Source organism: Bubalus bubalis, chromosome 4 (genome assembly GCF_019923935.1).
Source record: "Bubalus bubalis isolate 160015118507 breed Murrah chromosome 4, NDDB_SH_1, whole genome shotgun sequence".
Lineage (NCBI taxonomy): Eukaryota > Metazoa > Chordata > Mammalia > Artiodactyla > Bovidae > Bubalus > Bubalus bubalis.
The window spans coordinates 89,619,609-89,646,299 of NC_059160.1; the positions used below are offsets into that span (position 1 = coordinate 89,619,609).

The window sequence follows — 26,691 nt, forward strand, 5'->3', positions numbered from 1 at the left end:
CCACAATTCAGATCTCAACAGTAAACATTCTATCCTTTAATTCATCTGCAAGTTGTTTTCTTGAACGACCATAGCTTTTCTATAAATTCTTTACTTTTACCTATTCTCATATATCCTTAAATGTCAGCTCATTACTCATTAGGATTTACATTCTTAGTTACCCTTTTTATTGCTAAATTTCTTCTTGCATATCCGTGCTTTCATTTAGGATTCTTTTTCTTTTGCTTGAAGAATTCCCTTTAGTATTCCTTTAATACAAGCCTCCCAAGTGGTGAGTTCTCTTCAGTTTTTGTTTGTCTGAAGATGTATTTAATTTTTATTTTTCTTTTTACTTTATTTTTGAAAGGTATTTTTTATTGAGTTTAGAGTGCTAGCTTGGCAGTTATTATCCTACAGCCCAGCATGTCATTCCATTATCTTTGGCTTTCATCACTCTTGAGAAGCCAACTGTTAGCCAACTGCTGTTCCTTCGAAGATGTGTCTCACTCCTGACTGTGTCTCTCCACTTTTTAAAGATTTTTTCTTTATCTTTTGGTTTCAGCAACTACATTATGCTATATCTAAATGTGCTTTTCTTTGTATTTATCCTGCTTGATTTCATAGGATTTCTTATTTGTGACTTTCATTAGTTTTGAGCATTTTTGGTCATTTTTTTCTTCAAATAATATTCCTAGCCCGTTGTTTCTCTCTTGTCTTCTTGATCTCTAGTTATATCTGTGTTAGTTTTGTTTGTTTTTTTGTTTTTAGTGTCTCTTAACATATTTTATGCTTTTTTCCCTGTATTTTCTTTTCTTTTTTCAGACCCTGCAGTGTGGCTTGCAGGGTCTTAGTTCACCAACCAGAGATCGAACTTGGGCCTCCTGCAGTGGAAGCAAGGATTCCTAATCACTGGGCCACCAGGGAATTCTCATTCTTTTTCTTTTTTTAATCTCTTAAGCTTCAGTCTGATTTTTCTCACCTGCTTCTAGTTCACAAAGTACCTTTCATTTGTGTGTCACTCCAGTATTCTTGGGCTTCCCTGGTGGCTCGGCTGGTAAAGAATCTGCCTGCAGTGTGGGATACCTGGGTTTGATCCCTGGGTTGGGAAGATCCCCTGGAGAAGGGAAAGGCTACCTACTCCAGTTGTTCTGGCTTGGAGAATTCCATGGACTATGTCCATGGGGTTGCAAAGAGTGGGACAAGACTGAGTGACTTTCACTTTCACTTTTGTGTGCAGTGTGCTGTTATATAAGCCCTGTTGAATTCTTAAATGTGATTATTTTTCAGTTCTAGAATTTCCATTTTATACTTCATACAGTTTCCTCTACTGAATTTGTCTGTTTTGTCATTTAATTTACCAAACCTATTCATTGTGGTTGGCACAGTGGTAAAGAATCTGCCTACCAATGCAGGAGATTCACAAGAGATTCAGGTTCGATCCCTGGGTCAAGAAGATCTCCTGGAGTATGAAATGGCAACCCACTCCAGTATTCTTGCCTGGAGAATCCCATGGACAGAGGAGCCTGGCAGGCTACAGTCCATGGGATCGCAAAGAGTTGAACATGACTGAAGTGACTTAGCATTCTCACAAAGAGATAATTTGAGGCTGTGGATGGTATAGTCTTCTTCTTGCAAGGGTCTGACTATTTTAATCTAATCAGGGATTTCGTGATGAGAAGTTGAATTTTAGTATTTATAGGAGCTGGTCTCTCCTTTGGTTTAGGCCTTTGAGGGTTTCAATTAAAAGTAAGGAGTGGTTGCCAGGGTGCCTCTCTCTTATTAGGTCCTGAACTTCCAGGTTTTCCCTGCAAGCTCTGTAAGACTATGAGTGAAGTGAGTGAGTGAAGTCGCTCAGTCGTGTCCAAATCTTTGTGACCTCGTGGACTATAGCCTACCAGGCTCCTCCGTCCATGGGATTCTCCAGGCATGAATACTGGAGTGGGTTGCCATTTCCTTCTCCAGGGGGTCTTCCCGACCTAGGGATCAAACCCGGGTCTCCCACATTGGAGGCAAACGCTTTAACCTCTGAGCCACCAGGGAAGACCAATTTAGTTTCTCAGCTACTTAGCTACTGCTTTCTGCTCACCTTCTCAACCTCTTGTTACTACTTTTGAATCAGTAATTCCTTGAAAGGAAAAGAAGCACTGAATGTTAGGCTTATCTCTTCAAACTCCTTTTCTGTCTGAGATTTTAGCCCTCAAGTCCTTGCTGCCTTGGTCCCTCTTTGATATCTACAAATAGATTGTTTTAATTTTAAATTTTGTTCATGTTTTCCAGTTGTTTTTTGCTGTAAAATTGGTATGCAAGAAACTGCACCCTTACTGAGAGCAGAACTCGCTACAGAATAACTTTCAAAATAAGACAACTGATGCAAGACAATGATACTCAGAGCCTACCTTAAGTTATTTGCCTTTATGTAAACACTGCATCAATGTCAGCAAAGTTTGTGTTCTATTTACCTTTGAGATGCCTTGACTTTTAAGGGCAACAAGTGAATTTTTCCTTAAGAATTTCTTTTCTTGTTGGTCTTATTTCTACCGTATTTACTGTTTTCTTTGTTCTTTCCCCCACTACTTCCCTCATAATTCTGAGTCTCTAATTTGACTCAGGCAAGATGTGTCTAAATTGTTCCATTAAATTGTATTGGCAGGTGATAAAATTATGGCTCACTGTCTCCCTTTAGCTCTAGAGAATAAGCCAATCATCAATGAGACTGAGTGAAAACATTCCTTAGCTTGATTTCCCAATACTAAATCTCAAGTAATCTTTTTAGTTTTTTTTTTCTTTTTTTTTCTTTTTAGTTTTTATATAGTTGTAATAATAACTTGATAGTGTATCTTTGTAACAAGCTTTCATTTAACTAAAAAGCCTTTAACAATTTCCTATTCTCTAGAAATATCTAACAATAATAAAATTTATTTCATGATCTTGCCACATCTAGCCAAGGCTAACTGACCCACAGGAGAAATCCTAACCCAAACTGGTCCAGTCAGATCCTCCCTATCAGAAATTTGACATCTGTGACAATTAAATATAGAGATAGAGTTTTTAGAGCTGCATAATATAATATACAGCTTCTAAGGTGGGTTCCCTATTGTACCCCTCCTTTTAGGAGTCATGTCCTTATGTAATGTTTTCCCCTTGACTATAGGCTGGACCTAATGAGTCACTCCTAACAGACTGCAGCAAAAGTAATAAGGTGTTGTTTGTGAGATTAGATTGGAGAAAGACTTTGGGTTCTACTTTGAGGGCTCTTTTTTGCTCTCTCTCTCTTTTTTTTTTTTTCTCTTTTGCTCTCTTGCTCACTTACTCTGAGGGAAGCCAATTGCCATGTTATGCTGCCCTTTGAAGAGGTCCATGTGTCAAGAAACTGCATGCAGGAGGTCTCTAGCCAAGAGGCAAGGATCTGATGCCCTCGATTGAATACCTGTCTAGATACTAAATTCTGCCAACAACCATGGGAGTGAGCTTGGAAAAGAATCCTCTTTCAGGTGAGTCTTCAGATTAGACTGCAGCCCTGGCCAACAGCATGACTGAAACCTCATGAGAAATCTTTTCTAGTACAACCCATCTTGGCTGCACTCATTTTTCTGGCACTCACTTCATCCTCTCATCTGCTTGTTGCTCTAGTCTTTCTAGTATGGCATTACAATTGATCAGCTTCTTCGGTTCTTGTTTTCTGTTGTTTGCTTCATCAAAGTTTTTCCCATGAGTTCCAGTATTAACTCATTTGGTATATTCTCTTGTATATTGTCACTGGTCTGTGTCATTCCTTCTGTGATATGCTGCAGCAAGGATTTCTATGAACGCCACCCAGAATCCTGGGTTTGTCTTTCATCTGTAGGTCAGACCTTGGATGTCTTGGCCTTCTCAATATCCTGGACACTTGATAAAACATCTAGCTGTTGTTTTCCTAAGTAATGCCTAACACAGGAGCCAGACTGTCTGCCTAGCAAGCCTTGCCTGGGTATTCTCTTTGAACTCTCTGGGTACCTTTCCTGATCTTTTCAAGTTTCTTTTTCTAGGGTTAGCTTCTCCTGTGGTGGCCCAGTGGTAAAGAATCTGCTGGCAATGTGGGAGACCCAGGTTTGATCCCTGGGTTGGGAAGATCCCCTGGAAAAGGAAATGGCAACCCACTCCAGTATGAATCCCATGGACAGAGGAGCCTGGCAGGCTAAGGTCCATGGGGTCACAAAGAGTCGGACATGACTAAGCGACTAAGCAGCAACAGCTGCAGCTTCTCTTTCCCATATTATCTTGGACCCTTCTGATGCATTATGCCTGTTATTTGATAGGAACTAGTTGTCTACAATATTACCATTCTCCTTCTAACCTTCTTCTCTATCCCATCTCAGTTATCAGATGCAAACCATGCCCTATGTCTCAGTCAATTTTTACCCAGATTCTACCCAGGTAGGTTGTAGCTCAGTTTCAAATCACACTCACTTCCCACCATGGGTACACTAGTTATGATTACAGTTGAATACATTCAGCTGTTTTATGTATGCAAATATATTTTTACTATACTTTATGATATAGAACTTTGGTTTGCTTTTGTTCACTCCTCTGCATATAATTTTTGTGTGTATTATTCCACATGTTCATATGTATGTTTTTTGGTAAGGTGTTTTGAAGAACTTTAAAGTAGTCCTTGAACTTGTTTCAGAATAGAGGAGGGATGGTCCCATAAGTTTTCTCACTTTTCACATTAGGTTGTCAGTTGCATTAGATTGTAAAGCATATGACCTTTCATTTAATTGCCAAATTCAGTAGTTATCATCTAATACAGGGCAAAAGATTATAATCTTAAGCACATTGCTGCTAATATCTATCAAAAACACTGAAAAAAAAAAAAAAAGAAAAATTACCAGGTGTTTCCTAAAGAATACTCACTCTTTCATTCCTCTAGTGGTTTTAACTGTTTTGGAGGATCTGATAAAAAACTATGTTTTCTGAGTGACTGAACTGAACTGAACTGATGTTTTCTCTCCAGATGTGTGGGTAAGCAGTTTCAGATATCTATTGCTGTATAACAAACTACCCCAAAACTTATCGACTTAAAATAAAAATCACTTATTATTTCTTATGATTAACTGAGTTATGGACAGTTCTGTTCCACATGGTGTCTGTCATCTGGCTAACTCATGTAATAGTTGCATCCAGCTGGGATTTTAGCAGGGGCTGGACTGCTTAGGATGTTCACATTCCCATGTTTGGGGTCTTTATGTTTGCTGTTGGATGGGGTGTCCTGTTTTTTTTTCCACATGACCTCTCTGAACAAAAACAAGCTGCCAGACTTCTTAAGGGCTTGACCTAGATCCCTCATAGCTTCTCTTCTGTCACATTCTATTAGTCAAAGCAGTCATAAGTCCGACTGAGTTATAAGCGGAGAGGAATAGACCCCACTTTTTTTTTTTATGATGTATTCATCAGCTCACTGGACCCTATGTAACTAATCCTTGATCTTTTTGTTTATTTATTTATTTTTGACTGCAGCGGGTCTTCATTACTTTGCACAGGCTTTCTCTAGTTGCTGCAAGCAAGGGCTACTCGTTATGGTGAATGGGCTTTAGGGCGCACAGGCTTCAGTAGTTGTGGCACACAGGCTCAGTAGTTGTGGCTTGTGGGCTTTAGAGTGAGTGAGCTTAGACTCCACCTCTTGATGGGAGACATAGCGTGTACCAACAGGGATGGAATAAATGGTTAGTGACTATCTTTGGTGACAATCTACCATTAGCATATTCACACAGAATTTTGCATATAACATCAGGGAGTTCATCAACCCATGAGAACCACCTATGAAGTATCTATGCTTGTCAAAGTCCTAGGTTAAGAATCTCAGCTTTAAAATATAAACCAAGTATAGTGTATCCCAGAAATGCAAGTTTGGTTTCATATTCAAAAGGCAATGAACCCAGTTCTCTGTATTAGTAATAGTAGGATAAAAGAAAAAAACTCACTCGATCATTTCAGTAGATGCATGCAGAAAAAGATTTGACAAAATCCAATATCCATTTATAAAAAAAAATCAGCAGCAGACTAGGAATAGAAAGAAACTTTAATCTGATAAAGGGCATATATGAAAACCTGACAGTTAACATTATGCCTACTATTGTGAGGTACAGTCTACATTGAAAAGTATATAATATAACTCAAATGAGTTTTTTTTTTCTTTTTAGATTCTATTTTATTTGGCAAAATTCAGAAACTAATAACCAATTCATATCCTCCTATGTCCTCTCTGAAGAAGGCAGTTTTCCAGAGACAAAACGTCTGTGACTTGGGGATCATCTACCATCTTTAGGCTTTACATTCAGTCAACCAATGGCCTAGTGGTCAGGCTTCCAGATCCAAAGCTCTCAGAGACAATAGAAGAAAGTAAAAGGAAACTCTCATTTCAAAGACAGTGAAGCCTTCCCATCCCTCCTTTTCCCACCCACCACCTTCCACACTCCCAACTTAAATAAAAAGATAATAGAGGACAATGTATGAATGTGAAAGATGCTCACACACAGACCTTTTCAGTTAAGGAGCTGCAAAATCCTCCCCACCCCCCGCCCCCTCCAGAAGGAGGACAATTGGAAACACCATTCAAGGCTTAGTGGCACAAGATGAGACTGGTAAAAACCCAGGGAGAAAATATTTTACCTTCAGCCCATTCTCAGGACTCTAGTGAACTTATACTAAATATAATGCTGGTGGGAGTGAAAACTCACATCATCAAATAGAATCTGGTATCACATTAGAAAAATGAATAATCACCATGATCAAGTGTTTTGTACTGGAAATGCAACGATGACCCAGCATTAGAAAAGCTTTTAGAATAATTCATTACAATGTGCTGAAGGAGAAAAATCATGTCAGTCTCCAAATATTACTGGAAACACATTTAATAAGATTTAATATCCATTCTGACAAAAATTCTTAACATTATGTAAATAATATAGAAATTCTTACATTGAGATATATCCTTTCCATACATTTGATTTTAAAAATTATAAGACGTGTTGTCTCAAGGCCAAGAGTAACATCCAATTAAAGATAGAGAAAAGGATAAGATGAGCACCATAACCACTATTATTATTATTTTACTTTTTAATATGAAGAAATTGTTACATACAGGGTAATTGTAAAATTTATATGATGTCTCAAGATAAATATTCTTTTTACCATCAATTTTTAAATTTTTATTTTCTCAAGATTGTTGTAACCTCATAGATTAAGTAGCTAGATAAATGTTTTAATATTAACAATCCAATTTAAAAGTGAGCAAAGGACTTTGAATAGACATTTCTCCAAAGAAGATATCCAAATAATCAATAAGTACATTAAAAGATACTAAGCATCAGTAATCTTTTGGGAAATGCAAATCAAAGCCAGAATGAAGTACCACCTAACACCCACTAGCTGCTGCTGCTAAGTTACTTCAGTTGTGTCCGACTCTGTGCAGCATAGACAGCAGCCCACCAGGCTCCCCTGTCCCTGGGATTCTCCAGGCAAGAACACTGGAGTGGGTTGCCATTTCCTTCTCCAATGCATGAAAGTGAAAAGTTAAAGTGAAGTTGCTCAGTCATGTCCGACCCTCAGCGACCCCATGGACGGCAGCCCTCCAGGCTCCCCCATCCATGGGATCCTCCAGGCAAGAGTACCGGAGTGGAGTGCCACACCCACTAGAATGGCTACTATAAAAAAAGAAAAACAAGGGGAGTTCTCTGGTGGTCTAGTAGTTAGGATTCCACACTTTCACTGCTATAGCCTGGGTTCAATTCCTGGGGGGCAGAAAAAAAAACAAACCAGAAAATAACAAGTGTTGGCAAGGATATATAGAAATTGGAAATTTTATACACTGTTGGAATCACTGCACATTGTGACTGCAGCCATGAAATTAAAAGACACTCCTTGGAAGGAAAGTTATGACCAACCTAGATAGCATATTCAAAAGCAGAGACATTACTTTGCCAACAAAGGTTTGTCTAGTCAAGGCTATGGTTTTTCCTGTGGTCATGTATGGATGTGAGAGTTGGACTGTGAAGAAGGCTGAGTGCCGAAGAATTGATGCTTTGGAACTGTGGTGTTGGAGAAGACTCTTGAGAGTCCCTTGGACTGCAAGGAGATCCAACCAGTCCATTCTGAAGGAGATCAGCCCTGGGATTTCTTTGGAAGGAATGATACTAAAGCTGAAACTCCAGTACTTTGGCCACCTCATGCGAAGAGTTGACTCATTGGAAAAGACTCTGATGCTGGGAGGGATTGGGGGCAAGAGGAGAAGGGGATGACAGAGGATGAGATGGCTGGATGGCATCACTGACTTGATGGATGTGAGTCTGAGTGAACTCTGGGAGTTGGTGATGGACAGGGAGGCCTGGCGTGCTGTGATTCATGGGGTCGCAAAGAGTCGGACATGACTGAGCGACTGATCTGATCTGATACACTGTTGTTGGAAAAGTAAAATGGTTTGGTCTCTTTGGAAAATAGTTGGGGACTCCTCAAAAAAAAACCAAAACAACACCATACATAGAGTTATCATATATTATGATCCAACAACTCCACTTCTGGGTATAAAACTAAAAAAATTGAAAGCAGCATCTGAAAGAGATGTTTATATACCCAAGTTCATGACAGCATTATTCACAATAGCCAAAAGATATTGAAAACCCTAATGTTCATCAAGGGATGAATGGATAAACAAAATAACATTTGCCTTGTCAGAGGTTTATAGGAAAACTGTGACCAGACCTATGTGGACAGTTGCAAGAACAAAGAATTCTGCCATGAAGAAGTTTGCAGTGACCAACCACACCCCCTTGTCTTTCAAAAGAAGCTTGAATTGTAACTTGGAGAAAGTGGGTCTTTGGGACAGTAGCCCACTATCTTTTCAGTCTGCTGGCTTTCTGAATAAAGTCACTATTCCTTGCCCCAACAACTTGTCTCTTGATTTATTGTCCTGGAGTGCGGCAAGCAGTACAAGCTTAGATCCAGTAACACAATTTATGCTACCTTCTGTCTCTATGTTTTGTCAGTAGTTGCGGCTTCTTGGCTCTAGAACTCAGGCTCAGTAGTTGTGGCAATAGGCTTAAATGCCGCATGGCATGTGGAATCTTCCCAGACCAGGGATTGAACCCATGGTTCCCTTCATTGGCAGGCAGATTCATTACCACTGGACTACCAGGGAAGTCTCAATTTTTTATTTTTAATATTTGGCCACACCATGTGGGATCTTAGTTCCCTGACCAGAGATTGAATTCAGGCCCTTGGCATTGAAAGTGCTGAGTCCTAACCACTGGATCACCTGCGAATTCCCTTGTTTTTCTCTTCCTGACTTACGTCACTTAGTATGATAATCTCTAGGTCCATCCATGTTACTGCTAATGGCACTATTTCATTTTGAGGGGATGCTGAGCAGTATTCCATATATACACTACGTTTTCTTTATCCATTCATCTGTTGATGGGCATTTAGCCTGCTTCCATGTCTCGGGCTTCAGAAGCTTGGACCTCCCCGGTGGCTCAGATGGTAAAGAATCTGCCTGCAATGCAGGAGACCCAGGTTCAATCCCTGGGTCAGGAAGATCCCTTTGAGAGGGGAATGGCAACCCACTCCAATATTCTTGCCTGGAGAATTCCATGGACAAAGGAGCCTGGTGGGCTGTAGTCCATGGGTCAACACACCATGTCTTGGCTAGCGCAAATAGTGCAGCTTTGAACATTGGGGTGCATGCGTCTTTTCAAATTAGAATTTTCTCTGGATATATGCTCAGGAGTGGGATTGCTGGATTGTATGGCAACTCTACTTTTAATTTTTTAAGGAACCTCCAGTGTTGTCGTTGTTCAGTCACTAAGTTGTGTCTTTGTTACCCCAGTGGACTGCAGCACACTAGGCTTCCTGTCCTTAACTGTCTCCCAGATTTGGCTGAAACTCATGTCCATCCTGCTTTCCATAGTGGCTGCACTATGAAGGCTTCCCTGTCCTTAACTGTCTTCCGGATTTTGCTCAAACTCACCTCCATACTGCTTTCCATAGTGGCTGCACCAATTTACATTCCCACCAACAGTGTAGGAGGGTTCCCTTTCTGCCATACTCTCTCCAGCATTTGTTATTTGTAGCCTTTTTAATGATGGCCATTCTGACTGGTGTGGTGTGGTACCTCATTGTAGGGTTTTTTTTTTTTAATTTTTTAAAATATATTTTTGGCTGCAGTGGGTCTTCATTGCTGTATGTGGCCTTTCTCTAGTAGCAGCAAGCAGGGACTACTCTCTAACTGTGGTGTTCAGGTTTCTCCTTTTGGTGGCTTGTCTTGTTGCAGAGCATGGGCTCTAGAGCACACAGGCTTCAGTAGTTGTGGCACTCAGGCTCAGTTGCCCTGTGTATGTGAAATATTCCTAGACCAGGAATTGAATCCAACCCATGTCCCCTGCATTGGCAGGCAGACTCTTAACCACTGAACCACCAGGGAAGTCCCTTCACTGTAGTTTTGATTTGCATTTCTCTAATAGTGATATTGAGCATCTTTTCAAATGCCTATTGACCATCTATATGTCTTCTTTGGAGAAACATCTATTTAGGTCCTCTGCTTAGACAGAGGAGCCTGGCAGGCTACAGTCCATGGGGTCCCAAAGAGTTGGACATGACTGAGCAACTAACACTTTGGTTTTTTTTTTTTTTTTAATTAACAGAAAAGCTTTCATTGGTTGGGGGTGGGGGAAGGACACTTACTTTATTTAATTCTTAGTAATGGCATCACTAAGGAAAGAGAAGTGGGTCCAGGGAAATCAGATCCCTTTGGGGGATGTGCAAGCTGCCCAGAATCCCTTGTCCCTCCCTACTTTGGGCACTTGGGGTGGGTGTGAGTGAGTGAAGGGATGAAACAGGGCATGATTGATAAAGCTTACTAGGAGGCAAAAGGTGCTGATGGGTTACATCTTGGGCCTGTGGAGGGAGGGTGTGGGCTGGGGCTCCCAGGAAATCCAGGGGCTCTTTTGCATCCAGGCCTGGCTGCTAGCCCTTTCCCTTCACTTTCTTGGCTTTGGCCTTGGCTTTGGTCTTGGGAGTGCAGAACTTGGTCACATGGATGGTCTAATGGCACTCAGCATTGTACTGTGCCTCCTTCAGGGTGGCGGGCTCTAGTGTCTGTGCCCCCATCACATCCCCCACAAGGTCTCAAACTTGTACTTGCAGTAGGCTTCAAACTCCTCTTTCCTTCTTCCAGTGCATCTGGGCACCTGGCACCAGATGCACAGAGTCTGGGCCCTATAGGTGCCCTGGCAGCAACTGGCACCACAGTCTTTGATGCTGAGGTTGCAGGGCCTCCAGGTCCACTCCATGCACTAGCTCCCTGGGCCTTCCATCTTTACTTTGTCTTTCTTTTTGGCCACCTCTGAGGTGAGCACCAGCAGAGTGAGGAGGGCAAGGAGGAGGAAGCCTGGGCACTGCATCCTGAGTAGGGAGCATGGGTCAGAGTCCCCACTGGGGGCCACAGGTGTAGACCTCCCACCTTTTGCCCCAGTTTCCAGACCCAAAGGGTTGGGCTGCTATTGCAATGGCAGTGGATTTGGGTGAGGGCTGCCAGCCTTGGGCAGCCTGGGCTGCCTTGCTGCCAGCCGGGGCTCACAGCGGGACGAATCTCCCCAGGGGCCACCTGGAGCCTGAGAGGCAGCTCAGACTCCCACTCCACTTCCAGACCCCAGGTTGTCAGCAGGGGAGGTGCTCAAGACCCTGCAGACTCTTTTGGGCCCTGCAGGCTCAGTTGGGTTAGTTTGTTTTTTGTCATTGAGCTGTATGAGCTATTTGTATATTTTGTTCTGAAACTTTTTCTCTCTATATGAATAGAAAAGATTTATATCTTTAAAAGTCAGAGCCTAGAGAATGAAATATTGTGTCTATTTCAGGATATAGGTAACATTGTTTATTTGCCACATGGCACAGTTTATGGGATCTTAGTTTCCTGACCAGGGATTGAACCTGTGCCCTCAGCAATGAAAGCAGAGTCCTAATCACTGGACAGCCAGGGAATTCCCATGACATTTTTAACTTATAGCAAAAGTAGTAGAATACAAAAGGAGAAGGCGATGGCACCCCACTCCAGTGGGGTCGAGAAGGGGATGGTACCCCCACTCTTGCCTGGAAAATCCCATGGACGGAGGAGCCTGGTAGGCTACAGTCCACGGGGTCGCGAAGAGTCGGACACGACTGAGCGACTTCACTTTCAATTTTCACTTTCATGCATTGGAGAAGGAAATGGCAACCCACTCCAGTGTTCTTGCCTGGAGAATCCCAGGGACGGGGGAGCCTGGTGGGCTATGGGGTTGCACAGAGTCGGACACGACTGAAGCGACTTAGCAGCAGCAGCAGTAAAATACAAAGGTTAAAGTAAAAGAAACAGGTCCAATATGGTCCAGATTTGTTCTTTCCTTATACAGTGGTTGCCGGAGGGTGGGGGAGGGTGGACTGGTAATTGTTTAATGGGTATGGAATTTTAGTTTCGCAAGATGAAAAGAATTCAAGAGATTGCATAACTGTGAATGCACTTTACACTACTGAGCTGTATACTTAAAAAATGGTTAAGATAGTAAATTTTATTCTATGTGTGTTTTACCACAATTAAAAATAAAGTAACACTGAGAGTTCTCTGGGGGTTCAATTCCTGGTTGGGGAACTAAGAGTCCACAATTCTCATGGCAAAAAAAAAAAAAAAAAAGAAAATTAATTAAAATAAATAGTATATAAAAATAAAGTGTTTTAAAGTTATTTAAATTCTAATATTAAAAGTATTTCCTTATAAATTTATAAAATTTATTTTAAATGTATTTATAGCATTGCAGGTTATGTTAAAAGTAGTTTGTAATTGAGAAAATATAAAAGCAAAAGGTTTAAAATCTCATTCTTGACAGTTTACAAACTGTTTAAAAATGCTTAGTCATCTTTCAGTGTGCTCCTGCTAATTAACATCCATATATTTGTTCATTTTTTCCCTCTGTTTTTGTTGTTCTGTTTCATTTTAGATACTTTTTATTGTTATATCTTCAATTCATTGACCTTTTCTTCTGTGGTGTCTAATCTACTGTTCAGCTTTTTTTTTTGGTCACACTGTGTAGTATGTGGGATCTTCATTCCCCCACCCCTGCCTCTTGCAGTGAAGTGCAGAATCCTAACCACTGGGCCACGACGTAAGTTCTCTGTTTATCCCATTTACTATTTTTTTTGAAATCACAGATATATTTTTCATCTCCAGAAGTTTTTTCTGTATCTCTACTTTCTTGAACATATGTCATGTAATTATAATAACTTTTAAGATTTTTGTTTGGTTTAGGTCATACCTGAATGGTCTAGTGGTTTTCCCTACTTTCTTCAATTTAATTCTGAATTTGGCAATAAGGAGTTCATGATCTGAGCCACAGTTAGCTCCTGGTCTTGTTTTTGCTGACTGTATAGAGCTTCTCCATCTTTGGCTGCAAAGAATATAATCAATCTGATTTTGGTGTTGACCATCTGGTGATGTCCATGTGTAGAGTCTTCTCTTGTGTTGTTGGAAGAGGGTGTTTGCTATGACCAGTGCGTTCTCTTGTCAAAACTCTATTAGCCTTTGCCCTGTTTCATTCCGTACTCCAAGGCCAAATTTGCCTGTTACTCCAGGTGTTTCTTGACTGCCTACTTTTGCATTCCAGTCCCCTATAATGAAAAGGACATCTTTTTTGGGTGTTAGTTCTAAAAGGTCTTGTAGGTCTTCATAGAACCGTTCAACTTCAGCTTCTTCAGCACTACTGGTCGGGGCATAGACTTGGATTACCGTGATATTGAATGGTTTGCCTTGGAAACGAACAGAGATCATTCTGTCGTTTTTGAGATTGCATCCAAGTACTGCATTTCAGACTCTTTTGTTGACCATGATGGCTACTACATTTCTTCTAAGGGATTCCTGCCCACAGTAGTAGATATAATAGTCATATGAGTTAAATTCACCCATTCCAGTCCATTTTAGTTCGCTGATTCCTAGAATGTCGATGTTCACTCTTGCCATCTCTTGTTTGGCCACTTCCAATTCGCCTTGATTCATAGACTTGACATTCCAGGTTCCTATGCAATATTGCTCTTTACAGCATCGGACCTTGCTTCTGTCACCAGTCACATCCACAACTGGGTATTGTTTTTGCTATGGCTCCATCCCTTCATTCTTTCTGGAGTTATTTCTCCACTGATCTCCAGTAGCATATTGGGCACTTACAAACCTGGGGAGTCCGCTTTCAGTATCCTATCATTTTGCCTTTTCATACTGTTCATGTGGTTCTCAAGGCAAGAATACTGAAGTGGTTTGCCATTCCCTACTCCAGTGGACCACATTCTATAGACCTCTCCACCATGACCCGTCCGTTTTGGGTGGCCCCATATGGCATGGGTTAGTTTCATTGAGTTAGATAAGGCTGAGGTCCGTGTGATCAGATTGGCTAGTTTTCTGTGATTATGGTTTCAGTGTGTCTGCCCTCTGATGTCCTCTCATAACACCTACCATCTTACTTGGGTTTCTCTTACCTTGGACATGGTTATATCTCTTCATGGCTGCTCCAGCAAAGTGCAGCTGCTGCTCCTTACCTTGGACGAGTCGCCCCTCCTGACCTTGAATGTGGAGTAGCTCCTCTCAGCCCTCCTGCGCCCACGTAGCTGCTACTCCTTGGATATGGGGTTGCTCCTCTCAGCCGCCGCCCCTGACCTCGGACGGAGGTTCGTGACATTGTATAGGAGACAGGAATCAAGACAATCCCCATGGAAAAGAAATGCAGAAAAGCAAAATGGCTGTCTGAGGAGGGCTTACAAATAGCTGTGAAAAGAAGAGAAGCAAAAAGCAAAGGAGAAAAGGAAAGATATAAGCATCTGAATGCAGAGTTCCAAAGAATAGCAAGGAGAGATAAGAAGTCTTCCTCAGCGATCAGTGCAAAGAAATAGAGGAAAACAACAGAATGGGAAAGACTAGAGATCTCTTCAAGAAAATTAGGGATACCAAGGGAACATTTCATGCAAAGATGGGCTCGATAAAGGACAGAAATGGTATGGACCTAACAGAAGCAGAAGATATTAAGAAGAGGTGGCAAAAATACACGGAAGAACTGTACAAAAAAGATCTTCACGACCCAGATCATCACGATGGTGTGATCACTGACCTAGAGCCAGACATCCTGGAATGTGAAGTCAAGTGGGCCTTAGAAAGCATCACTACGAACAAAGCTAGTGGAGGTGATGGAATTCCAGTTGAGTTATTTCAAATCCTGAAAGATGATGCTGTGAAAGTGCTGCACTCAATATGCCAGCAAATTTGGAAAACTCAGCAGTGGCCACAGGACTGGAAAAGGTCAGTTTTCATTCCAATCCCAAAGAAAGACAATGCCAACGAATGTTCAAACTACCACACAATTGCACTCATCTCACACGCTAGTAAAGTAATGCTCAAAATTCTCCAAGCCAGGCTTCAGCAATACGTGAACCGTGAACTCCCTGATGTTCAAGCTGGTTTTAGAAAAGGTAGAGGAACCAGAGATCAAATTGCCAACATCCAGTGGATCATGGAAAAAGCAAAAGAGTTCCAGAAAAACGTCTATTTCTGCTTTATTGACTATGCAAAGCCTTTGACTGTGTGGCTCACAATAAACTGTGGAAAATTCTGAGAGATGGGAATACCAGACCACCTGACCTGCCTCTTGAGAAACCTATATTCAAGTCAGGAAGCAACAGTTAGGACTGGACATGGAACAACAGACTGGTTCCAAATAGGAAAAGGAGTACGTCAAGGCTGTATATTGTCACCCTGCTTATTTCACTTCTATGCTGTACATCATGAGAAACGCTGGGCTGGAAGAAGCACAAGCTGTAATCAGGATTGCCGGGAAAAATATCAATAACCTCAGATATGCAGATGACACCACCCTTATGGCAGAAAGTGAAGAGAAACTAAAAAGCCTCTTGATGAAAGTAAAAGAGGAGAGTGGAAAAGTTGGCTTAAAGCTCAACATTCAGAAAACGAATATCATGGCATCTGGTCACATCACTTCATGGGAAATAGATGGGGAAACAGTGGAAACAGTGTCAGACTTTATTTTTTTGGGGGGTCCAAAATCACTGCAGTTGGTGACTGCGGCCATGAAATTAAAAGATGTTTACTCCTTGGAAGGAAAGTTATGACCAACCTAGATAGCATATTAAAAAGCAGAGACATTACTTTGCCAACAAAGGTCCATCTAGTCAAGGCTATGGTTTTTCCAGTGGTCATGTATGGATGTGAGAGTTGGACTGTGAAGAAAGCTGAGCACTGAAGAATTGATGCTTTTGAACAGTGGTGTTGGAGAAGACTCTTGAGAGTCCCTTGGACTGCAAGGAGATCCAACCAGTCCATCCTAAAGGAGATCAGTCTTTGGTGTTCAGTGGAAGGACTGATGCTGAAGCTGAAACTCCAATACTTTGCCACCTTATGCGAAAAGTTGACTCATTGGAAAAGACCTTGATGCTGGGAGGGATTGGGGGCAGGAGGAGAAAGGGACAACATAGGATGAGATGGCTGGATGGCATCACCGACTCAATGGACATGAGTTTGGGTATACTCTGGGAGTAGGTGATGGACAGGGAGGCCTGGCATGCTGCGATTCATGGGGTCACAAAGAGACACAACTCAGCGACTGAACTGAACTGAAGATTTTTGTTTACTAATAATATTAATGAATTATTTAATTTATTCTGGTATATAATACTTTCTAAATAACAATATCAATACTATTAATAGAAATATGATTACTGAAAGCAGATTTTTTTTTGGAGTTCCTTTTCTTCCTTAGACTATATACTTACAATGGATATACAATCAAATTATTTCTTTTTTCTGGCCACCCCCTGCAGTGTGTGGGATTTTAGATCCCCCAAACCAGGGATTGAACGCTGGGCCCTTAGCAGTGAGAACACGGACTTCTAACCACTGAACTACCAGCGAATTCCCAAAATACTGTGATTTAAAGTCACTTGAAATAATCCTCCAGTTTGTAAATAAGCCACCAACTTCATACTTGGTTAGATTGATTTGTTTCATTTTGCTTTTGATTGGTAGATATTTTTTCCACCTTGATTTAATTCATTTGTATAATACATAATACAGTTACATGTTTCTACAGTCAAATGATACAACAAATACATTCAAAGAAGACTGGCTAGACCATATTCCTTTCCCTTACAGGTAATTTAAAAAATTTGTTTTGGTTTATGCTTCCATTGTTTGTTTGTTTAATCATGGTGAGATATTACAAACATTAAATGTACTATTTTAACCTTTTAAAAATCCTGATATATAGGTGATTTACAATATTATAGAAGTTTTAGGTGTACAATGTAGAGATTCAATATTTTTACAGATTATACTTCATTTAAAGTTATTATATTATATCAACTATGTTGTTTTTGTTGTTCAGTTGCCCAGCCATGTCTGACTCTTTGTGACCCCCATGGACTGCAGCATGCCAGGCCTCCCTGTCCCTCACCATCTCTCAGAGTTTTCATGTTCATAGCATCGGGTAATGCCATCCAGCCATCTTTTTCTCTGATGCCCTCTTCTCCTTCTGCCTTCAATCTTTCCCAGCATTGGGGACTTTTCCAATGAGTCATCTATTCACATCAGATGACCAAAATACTGGAGCTTCAGCTTCAGCATCAGTCCTTCTAGTGAATATTCAGGGTTGATCTCCCTTAGGATTGACTGGTTGATATCCTTGCTGTCCAAGGGACTTTGAGGAGTCCTCCAGCACCACAGTTTGAAGTCATCAATTCTTCAGCATTCAACTACACTTCACTAAAAATAAAAGTTATTATGAAATAATGGCTATATTTCTCTGTGCTATACAATATATCCCTGTTGCTTACATTTTAACCTATTTTAAATGTCCAGTTGAAGTTGTAGCATTAAGTACATTCACATTGTTGTACAACCATCACCACTGTTCATCATTCCAAACAGTGTATCCTTTAAACAATAACTTCCCATTATATGCTCCCCCCATGCCCTGGGAACTCCTATTCTATTTTCTGTCTCTATGAATTTGACCATTCTAGTTATCTCATAAGTGGAATGAGACAATATTTGCTTTACAAAAATTATTTTTGGTTGTGCTGGGTTTTCATTGCTGCATTTGGGCTTTCTCTAGTTGTAGTGAGTGGGAGCTACTCTTCATGTGGCTTCTCATTGCAGTGGCTTCTCTTGTTGCAGATCACCGTCTCTAGGCAAGCGGGCTTCAGTAGTTGCGGCTCTCTGGCTCTAGAGCTCCGGCTCAGCAACTGTGGCACACGGGCTTAGTTGCTCCGTGGCATGTGGGATCCTCCCGGGCTCAAACCTGTGTTCCCTGCATTAACAGGTGGATTCTTATTCACTGTGCCACCAGGAAAGAACCAATATTTGTTTTTTTATGTGTCTGGCTTATGCATAATGTCCTCAAAATTCATTCATGTTATAACGTGTCAAAATTTCCTTCTCTAAGACTGAATAATATTCCATTACCTATATTTTGTTCATTCATCAATTCATGAATATTAGGGCTGCTTCCACCTTTTGGCTATTGTGAATAATGCTGCTGTGAGCATGGGTATACAAATATCTGAGTCCCTGCTTTCAATTCTTTTGGGTATTTACCCAGAAATGGAATTTCTGGATCATATGGTAATTCTATTCAATGTTTTTAGTAATTTTTAGATTAATTTTTTTAAGCTAAACAAAAACTGTAATGAGCTCATGGATTTTAACATATTTTGTATAGTTAAATTCATTGCAGTTACTATAGTTTTCAATACTCACATTGTATCATCAGTGAGAGCCTCTTCAATTGACTCCTGTGTCTTTTTGGTTTCACTTTGGTCTTTTATATTTTCTCTGCTTTCTGGAATGAGAAAAAAAAAAACAAGGCTGAACTTGTGTATTTCTTGCTCCAGGCTTGGAATCAGTCATTTCTCTAAAATGTCCTGGTTCTGATATTTACGATTGAGATTAAGATCACAGGGCTTTTAACTCTATGATTTTTATATTTGTTCCTATTTTATCTTACACTTTACTCTTCTAGCCAATGACCATTGTACATCTACTGTGTATCATATTTTGCTATATTCTGGGAATGTAAATTAAACGCTGACATTTGATCTCATTTCCACACTAGTTTTTTATCTGAATGAGCAAAACCTTTTACATTTGTGCATCAGATCTGTTTCCATTAGCTTTAGTTAAAACTGCTGAGCAGAAGTCCCCTCTTGGTCCAGTAGCTAAGACTCTGTGCAATACAGGGGACCCAGGGTTCGATCCCTGATGAGGGAACTAGATCCCACATGCTTCAACTATGAATTCGCTAAAGATCCCCCGTGCAATTAAAGATCCCACATCCACAACGAAGATCGGAGATCTCACAACTAAAACCCAGCACAGCCAGATAAATATTAAAAAAAAAACAAAAAACTGCTAAGGAATACTGAATTGACTTTCAAATTAGTTGATCTATTTTTATTTCTATTAACTTACATTAAACTGATTATAGTACTACAATACAATTCACCCTTTAGTTTGCAGTGCCAAAGAAAAAAATAGATTAAATAGGTAGTTAATACCAGAAAATCATTTCATCGTCACTGGGTATTGTCCCAGAACAAGGTAACACGATGGCACAAGACAACTTGCTGTTCCTGGGTTCTTAGCCTTTTCGTCAGTTGGACTGGCAGCTGACCTCTGTTGCTGAAGTCCTTAGTCCAAAACTTTCTTTCACCATGTTGGTTGTCGCCTACAATTACACTATTAGAATTCTGTCTTTTGAAGTTATTGGCTCATATTAAAATAAGAAAATCCTCTGAGAGTTAAAGTTCAGGTATATAATTAATACATTAGAGTGAATAAGTGTTTCAGGCTTTTCCGATGTGATATTCAGCTGAAAATAAGTTTGGAGAGAAGAAAGTAAAGAACGAGGTCTAGTATAGTAGGAAACTGCTTGGAGAGAACAGACACCTTTTTAGAACCCAGGGCAGAGGAAGCGTGATGGCACGAGATGCTTGCCAAGGAGATGAGGCACAGGAAAATCGGCTTGTAAGCCCTCCACAATGCATTTGGAATAGTCACCATTTTATCTGTTTAGTTGCATGAGACTCAGCAGTCAACCAGATTTTAGTTGTGCATTAGATATAAATTCTCAAAGAACTAGGAATTTAACTATTATGCTTGTCAAAACTTAAGAGTAGCATGGATGTTATCTAATGGTATTCTTCACCTTTTTTAAAAACCAACTTTTAAAGTTGAAGTACAGTTGATTTACATCTAATGATAATTTTTAGATATGTATTTTATATTTTGTTTTATAATATACTAGGACAATTTAAAATTAAAAAGCAAGTTGCTGTGTAGAATATGTATAAACTACAGTCAATAGTTATTCTTTCTTCTCAATGTACTGAATAGATGAAAATTTTCCGGACACCTGAATAGAAAACACAAGACTGAGCTCATTTAAGACAGGGAATACTTTATTCAAACCCATCAGAGAAATGGATAGCTTGGGTCTGTAACAAAGCATCATGTTTTAAAGCATAGGTCAGTAATTGTATATGAGCGTATACACTGCAACATACAAATTAACTGATCAGACCACAACTTTTCAATGTTTGAAACAGAATAAGCTTCCCTGTAAAAGCAGCACCTTTGTGACATTTTAACTTTAGTATTCCTCTCCTTCTTCCTCTCCTTCTCCTTCCACAGAATCCACACCAACCTCCTCATAATCCTTCTCAAGGGCAGCCATGTCCTCACGGGCCTCAGAAAACTCTCCTTCCTCCATGCCCTCACCCACGTACCAGTGAACAAAGGCACGCTTGGCATACATCAGGTCAAACTTGTGGTCCAGGCGAGCCCAGGCCTCAGCAATGGCTGTGGTGTTGCTTAGCATGCACACAGCTCGCTGTACTTTGGCCAGGTCTCCACCAGGTACCACAGTGGGAGGCTGGTAGTTAATGCCAACCTTGAAGCCAGTGGGGCACCAGTCTACAAACTGGATGGTACGCTTGGTCTTGATGGTGGCAATGGCAGCATTGACATCTTTGGGAACCACGTCACCACGGTACAACAGGCAGCAGGCCATGTATTTACCATGGCGAGGGTCACATTTCACCATCTGGTTGGCTGGCTCAAAGCAAGCATTGGTGATCTCTGCTACAGAAAGCTGTTCATGGTAGGCTTTCTCAGCAGAGATGACAGGGGCGTATGTGGCCAGAGGGAAGTGGATGCGGGGATAGGGTACCAGGTTGGTCTGGAACTCTGTCAGATCCACATTCAGGGCGCCATCAAACCTCAGGGAAGCAGTGATGGAGGACACAATTTGACCTATCAACCTATTCAGGTTAGTATATGTCGGGCGCTCAATGTCGAGGTTTCTACGACAGATGTCATAGATGGCCTCATTGTCTACCATGAAGGCACAATCAGAGTGCTCCAGGGTGGTGTGAGTGGTGAGGATGGAGTTGTAGGGCTCAACGACAGCTGTGGAAACCTGGGGGGCTGGGTAAATGGAGAACTCCAGCTTGGACTTCTTGCCATAATCGACTGAGAGACGTTCCATCAGCAGGGAGGTGAACCCAGAACCAGTTCCCCCACCAAAGCTGTGGAAAACCAAGAAGCCTTGAAGACCTGTGCACTGGTCAGCCTGTTAAAAGAGGAATAGAAAAAACATAGTTATTGCTCTTTGTGATGTCATCATAGTAAAGATTTTCACTTTTCACATTAATTCCAAAGAATGAGATTGCATTTTGACAGAAACTTTTAAAATGTAGACCTTCCTTAAATTACTCAGCATTTCTTTATTAAAAATATCTTCATGAATATTTATCAAATGACATCAAATAGTACATATTTTAATTGAACTTTAAAAAAAACTATAAAGGAATAATTAACCTCACTCTTTATTGCATTTCAGTTGTTTTTTTTTTTTTTTTAAAAAAAGCATATTTCAAATATCTCTCTTTGGTTCATTAATTTACTTTATTCTTGAGACTACACATACCAGTTTCCGAATTCGGTCCAAGACGAGGTCAATGATCTCCTTGCCAATGGTGTAGTGACCTCGGGCATAGTTATTGGCGGCATCTTCTTTGCCTGTGATGAGCTGTTCAGGGTGGAAGAGCTGGCGGTAGGTGCCAGTGCGAACCTCATCTGGAAAAGGAAAATGAAGCAGCCACCCATCATTAACAACCCACCCAAGTCTGCTCCACCCCAGGCTATCAGTGGAGCCCACAGGACACACCTCCTGTCCCAGACCCCCAGGATTCTCACTGAAGCTACTGAGGTCAACTCACCAATGACTGTGGGTTCCAGGTCTACAAACACTGCCCTGGGCACATGCTTGCCAGCCCCTGTCTCACTGAAGAAGGTGTTGAAGGAGTCATCTCCTCCCCCAATAGTCTTGTCACTTGGCATCTGGCCATCGGGCTGAATGCCGTGTTCCAGGCAGTAGAGCTCCCAGCAGGCATTGCCGATCTGGACACCAGCCTGGCCAACGTGGATGGAGATGCACTCACGCTGTGGGAAGGAAAAGAGAAAAATTGTCAAATTAGTTATATTAGCATTTTCAATTTTCAATAAATTTCCAAACAATTTCTAGTAATATACAAGTATTCTTCAAATTTATTTAAGGTCATATCCCTAACATAATAGAAACAGTTAAAGAAAAGCACTTGCTACAAATGCTGCAGATGGGTGTGGTCTGAATAATAAGGCTGCACAGTTAAGCACATGGTGCAAGCCAATTGTTCCAACAGCCATACTTTAATATAAGATTTTTCATATTTAAAAAATAGTCAAGCACAAAATTTTTGTAAAATGAAGTAAATTCAATCACTAGTTAATTGGAATCATTGTTACTGCCTCCTTCACCTTTAAAGATGAACATTTTTTCTGATAGGACTTGGTATTTCTATATGGACATCTGTACTGCAGATGAGGCTATAAGCCACACCCTTCTGCAGTCTATCTGCAGAATCCATCAGTATTAGGGGATAGAAGCTAAACAAGGACTGTCTCTTGCATCGCTGCATTTGCTGTGCCTGGTGCCAGCCTGTACTGTCTGCTACATTATTTAACAGAGCAAGCTCTATTTCCAGCAACTGCCTACATGATCTCATTGTGCTATCTGCCAGTTTTCCTCTTCTGACCCAGCCTGGGACCATATGCCTAAATTGAAATGAATTAAAGGAGATGCACTAGAACAAAAGACAGCTACACAAGAGTGTAAGTCTTCTTTGTCTGCAGCATTTTCATTATTTAAAAAAGTTTTCCCAGAGTCTTCTCCACTGCAAAAAACTGAAAAGTTATTAGTATCTTTAAAACAACAGTTCCTAAACTAGAAATAAATAGAACATGAAAAGCTACCAAGCTTAAAGCCCAGTGAAAGAATAATGAAATATTTATATAAAACAACAAAATAATGTTTTCACTCTGAAATTTCGTACCCACCACAGAATACTCATACTCATTACATTCAGTAGAGAGTGTCCCCTCCGTAGCCTTTACGGTTACAACTTCCTTTGTCTGTCCATTGTCTAGTCACTGACAAACGGGGGCGGGGCGGGGCGGGGAGCGGGGAAGGGCGTTTCCCTGGGTCCTCCGCATTAGAGCAACCTGGCTCACAAAATCGGCTTTTTCTCTCGCTGAACGTGCGATCAAGACAGACACACACAGGAGTCAGCCATGTCGGGGCGGCCCCAGACCAGATATTAAAGGGCTTGTCATGTGAATTGTGACTTCGCTCCTCAAGGAAAAAAAAAAAATCTAAGTTTTGACAGTGAATGAAAAACCTTTTACCGCCTACGGTTCTGCAAAGATGAAAGGCTTGTTAAAAGTCTTTCTGACAGAGGAGGCTTGGTGAGGACGAACCCCGCCTAGCGGCTCCAAGGCCAGAGAAGCAGAAACAAACAACTCCGCCCCTGCGCCGCCTCGACGCCGGCCGCCACAGAAACTAACCATTTTCCCTGTTAATACATGGGTGTCTTTCTAAAACACCAACGAACTGGCGAGGGATCCTTTTTTTTAATACTAACCCCAGGCTCCGCTTTGTCCCTTTCCTTCTCTCCCCTAGTCTTCTTCCCAGCTACACCCACCGACCCCCGTCTTTTCGGTCGACTACGCCTCTCCCTGTCCCCGGGGAACAACGCGAGGAAGGGCCTCTCCGAGTCACACGACTATCGTGCGCAGACGGGGGCCGAGCAGGCGACGCCAAGACCGCCCTGCCTGCTCCAGCCCCTTTCATGACCGACAGATGGGCTGCTGCATGCGGCTGCCAGGGGCTCGGATAACAAAACCTCCCTAGGCGCCGCCTTTGTTCCCCCTCACGGCTCAGCCGCGCCCTGGACTCAGTCGTGGCGGGGCTCCTGCACCCCGCACTGCGGCGGGGAGCCCGGCCGCAGACAAAGCTAAACCTCGCAAATAAAGTGTCAAGCTACTCTTACGCAAAAGAGTTGTAAAGGACAAAGGTTTTAAGATTTTCCAAGGAGACCCTGGGGAGGCTGATCCCACCCAGCGTCACAAAGAGCCGGAGGAGACACTCTTACCATAGTTGCTGTTTTGCGGCTGCCGAGCAGATGGCGGAGAGGAGGAGAAGAGGTTGTTACTTCTTACAGCGCGACTCTTAGGCGGTCGATGTAAGAGAACCTGCGGCACATGGGCGTCTGCGGCTCCCTATATACAACTCGGTCACCATGGGGATGGGCTGGGGCCTTTTCCTGTTGGTCCAGACCCCTCAATCTGCCCAGAGGAGCCACGACAGAAGAGTGGTGATTGGTGCATGCGACATGGGATGAGGTAATCTCTCCCCCACCCTTTTCCCCTAGCATCCATAGACTGCTTGCATCCTTCAGACAAAGAGACCGAGCAAAAACAGTCAGCCGAGCATCCATTACGGGGTGGGGTTGGGAAGGGGTGGGGGGAGGGAGAGAAAGAGAACTGGAGTTGGGTGATTTTATATTGTTTAAACCTCAAACTGCAGTTAAAATCATCAATGTAAAGATTTTCCTCCCAACATTTAATCGCAGAATTTGAGATGAAATATTTTAATGGAAAATTACTTTCAGCTTCTCCCTCAAAGTGTACTAAACCCACATTCTGTGAAGATTCAGTATCTCTAATGCTTTAAAAATAAAGTAGAAGAGAAGATGGGAATGATGCTTAAAATGGCTTGGGTAAATGTGTGTGTGTGTGTGTTTTAATTAAAAAATTATTCAATAACCATCCAAAATGGTTTCTTAGGTTCAAGTAATTTTTTTTCAGACCTTCTTTTGCCACCCTCTCCCTAAAAGCTAAACAAAAACAGTAGATGAAAAGAACAATCATACTAACTATGGAAGCACACAAGTAGTTCTAACATGAAGATAATTCAGATATAATGAACATACCATACTTACTCTACTAGAAATATTCCAGAAGTCTATGTTAATATATTTTATGTTGTGTATTGTTCCTTAAAATGAATCATCTTTTCTAATATAGAATTGAGAAAATACAAGGAGAGAGAATTATGTTTAGATGCTAGTACTACCTGTGCATGCAGTTATATTCTGCATTGTTCTCTCTTCTGGAAAGAGAAAAATTACTGGGACACCACATTAGAAAGGAAGAGAGTTGTATAGTGTAAAAAAGAAGACCATTTTGTAATATTGTCTCCTCCCGTGGACAGCTGTGTAGATGTCACCTCAATAACTGCATTTTTTTTTTAAATGTAAATCTTATGTGAATTCAGTAAATTCTCCTCCTCTAAGATTGGGCTTCTAACTGTGGGAATTGTAGCCAGCCTCATACAGCTGCTATTCAATTAGAGACTCTGGTGGTTGCTCAATTGCCTCTTGGGACAAAAGGCTTTGCTTAAGGAAGTGGACTGCAGTAACATTCTTTTGCTACTCAGAAAGCTTCCATTATCAACAAAGATGTACAATGCAGAATATGACTCTGGACTGGGTACCATTTGACGTTGCTAATGAAATTTCAGAGGTAAAGAGGTTTGCTATGGCCCCCGAAGTTGAAAATATGTATTTTGGCAGATGATTTTTCCTTTTGGTTTTTAGCAAGAGATTTTCAGGATCTGCAGCACCATTTATAGTGCTCTGCAGAATCCATTCATTCCTGCTGGGCTGGCAGGCAGTGCTTGGGCGTGGGAGGGAGGGACTTGAGACAGCTGCTGCCGGTTGTGGTGTGACAGTGGCAGCCATGGATTTTTCTAGCCTGCCAGCCCCAGCTCTGCTTTACTTGTTCAAATTTGCTGCAGTAGTGTTCTCTAGGAAAAAACAAGACCCAACACAAATAGTTTTACCTATTTCTTGCATATTTTATAGGAAAAATAGTCTTTATTATCTTATCTTTATACACCCTTTTTGCAAATAGAAGTGTATTTCAGTAAAGAGATAGAGGATTAAGGATGACTTGAAGCTTTTTTTTGAACCCAGAGATACACTTAACAAAAATAGGAATTAAATGTCGTAGGGAAGTGTAAGGATTAATAAGTAGCTCATTGAAAATACTTCTTTCAAAAATTTAATAATGAAATCAATCACACACTTTTGGACCATGATACAGTATAAAAATCTCCTTTTTTGGAATGAGAGACACCGTTTTGAATTTGATTTTCTTTATAGTATAAAAGAAATATGTCATTTCCCCAACAGCCTCCATTCTTTATGCAATTTACAGAGGAT

The 26,691-nt window shown here is 41.2% G+C and overlaps 1 protein-coding gene, 1 long non-coding RNA gene and 1 pseudogene across 2 annotated transcripts in view; 1 reads left to right on the plus strand and 2 right to left on the minus strand.

Annotated features, from left to right (window-relative positions):
* Positions 1-10,612: 10,612 nt before the first annotated feature.
* On the minus strand, positions 10,613-12,155 carry LOC102399432 (annotated as a pseudogene).
* Positions 12,156-20,469: 8,314 nt separating this feature from the next.
* On the minus strand, positions 20,470-24,702 carry LOC102414462 (tubulin alpha-1A chain). The gene is made up of 4 exons (XM_025284081.2): positions 24,559-24,702; positions 22,309-22,531; positions 22,017-22,165; positions 20,470-21,659 (listed from the first exon to the last, which is right to left on the minus strand). Exons 1-4 carry the CDS (start codon positions 24,559-24,561, stop codon positions 20,679-20,681), a joined length of 1,356 nt encoding a protein of 451 aa, XP_025139866.1. The 5' UTR covers positions 24,562-24,702; the 3' UTR covers positions 20,470-20,678.
* The window catches only part of LOC102405491, a 75,619-nt gene continuing 73,599 nt past the window's right edge, over positions 24,672-26,691 (plus strand). The window contains exon 1 of the long non-coding RNA XR_006640963.1: positions 24,672-24,808. This is a non-coding gene — a long non-coding RNA (uncharacterized LOC102405491). The remainder of the gene's footprint in view (positions 24,809-26,691) is intronic.

Excerpts from the sequence above, each read along its gene's own strand:
- LOC102414462 (XM_025284081.2), bottom strand. Across the intron at positions 22,166-22,308 it reads CCTGGAACCCACAGTCATTG|ATGAGGTTCGCACTGGCACC; the intron begins GTGAGTTGACCT and ends TTCCTTTTCCAG. Across the intron at positions 21,660-22,016 it reads TGGACCGAATTCGGAAACTG|GCTGACCAGTGCACAGGTCT; the intron begins GTATGTGTAGTC and ends CTCTTTTAACAG.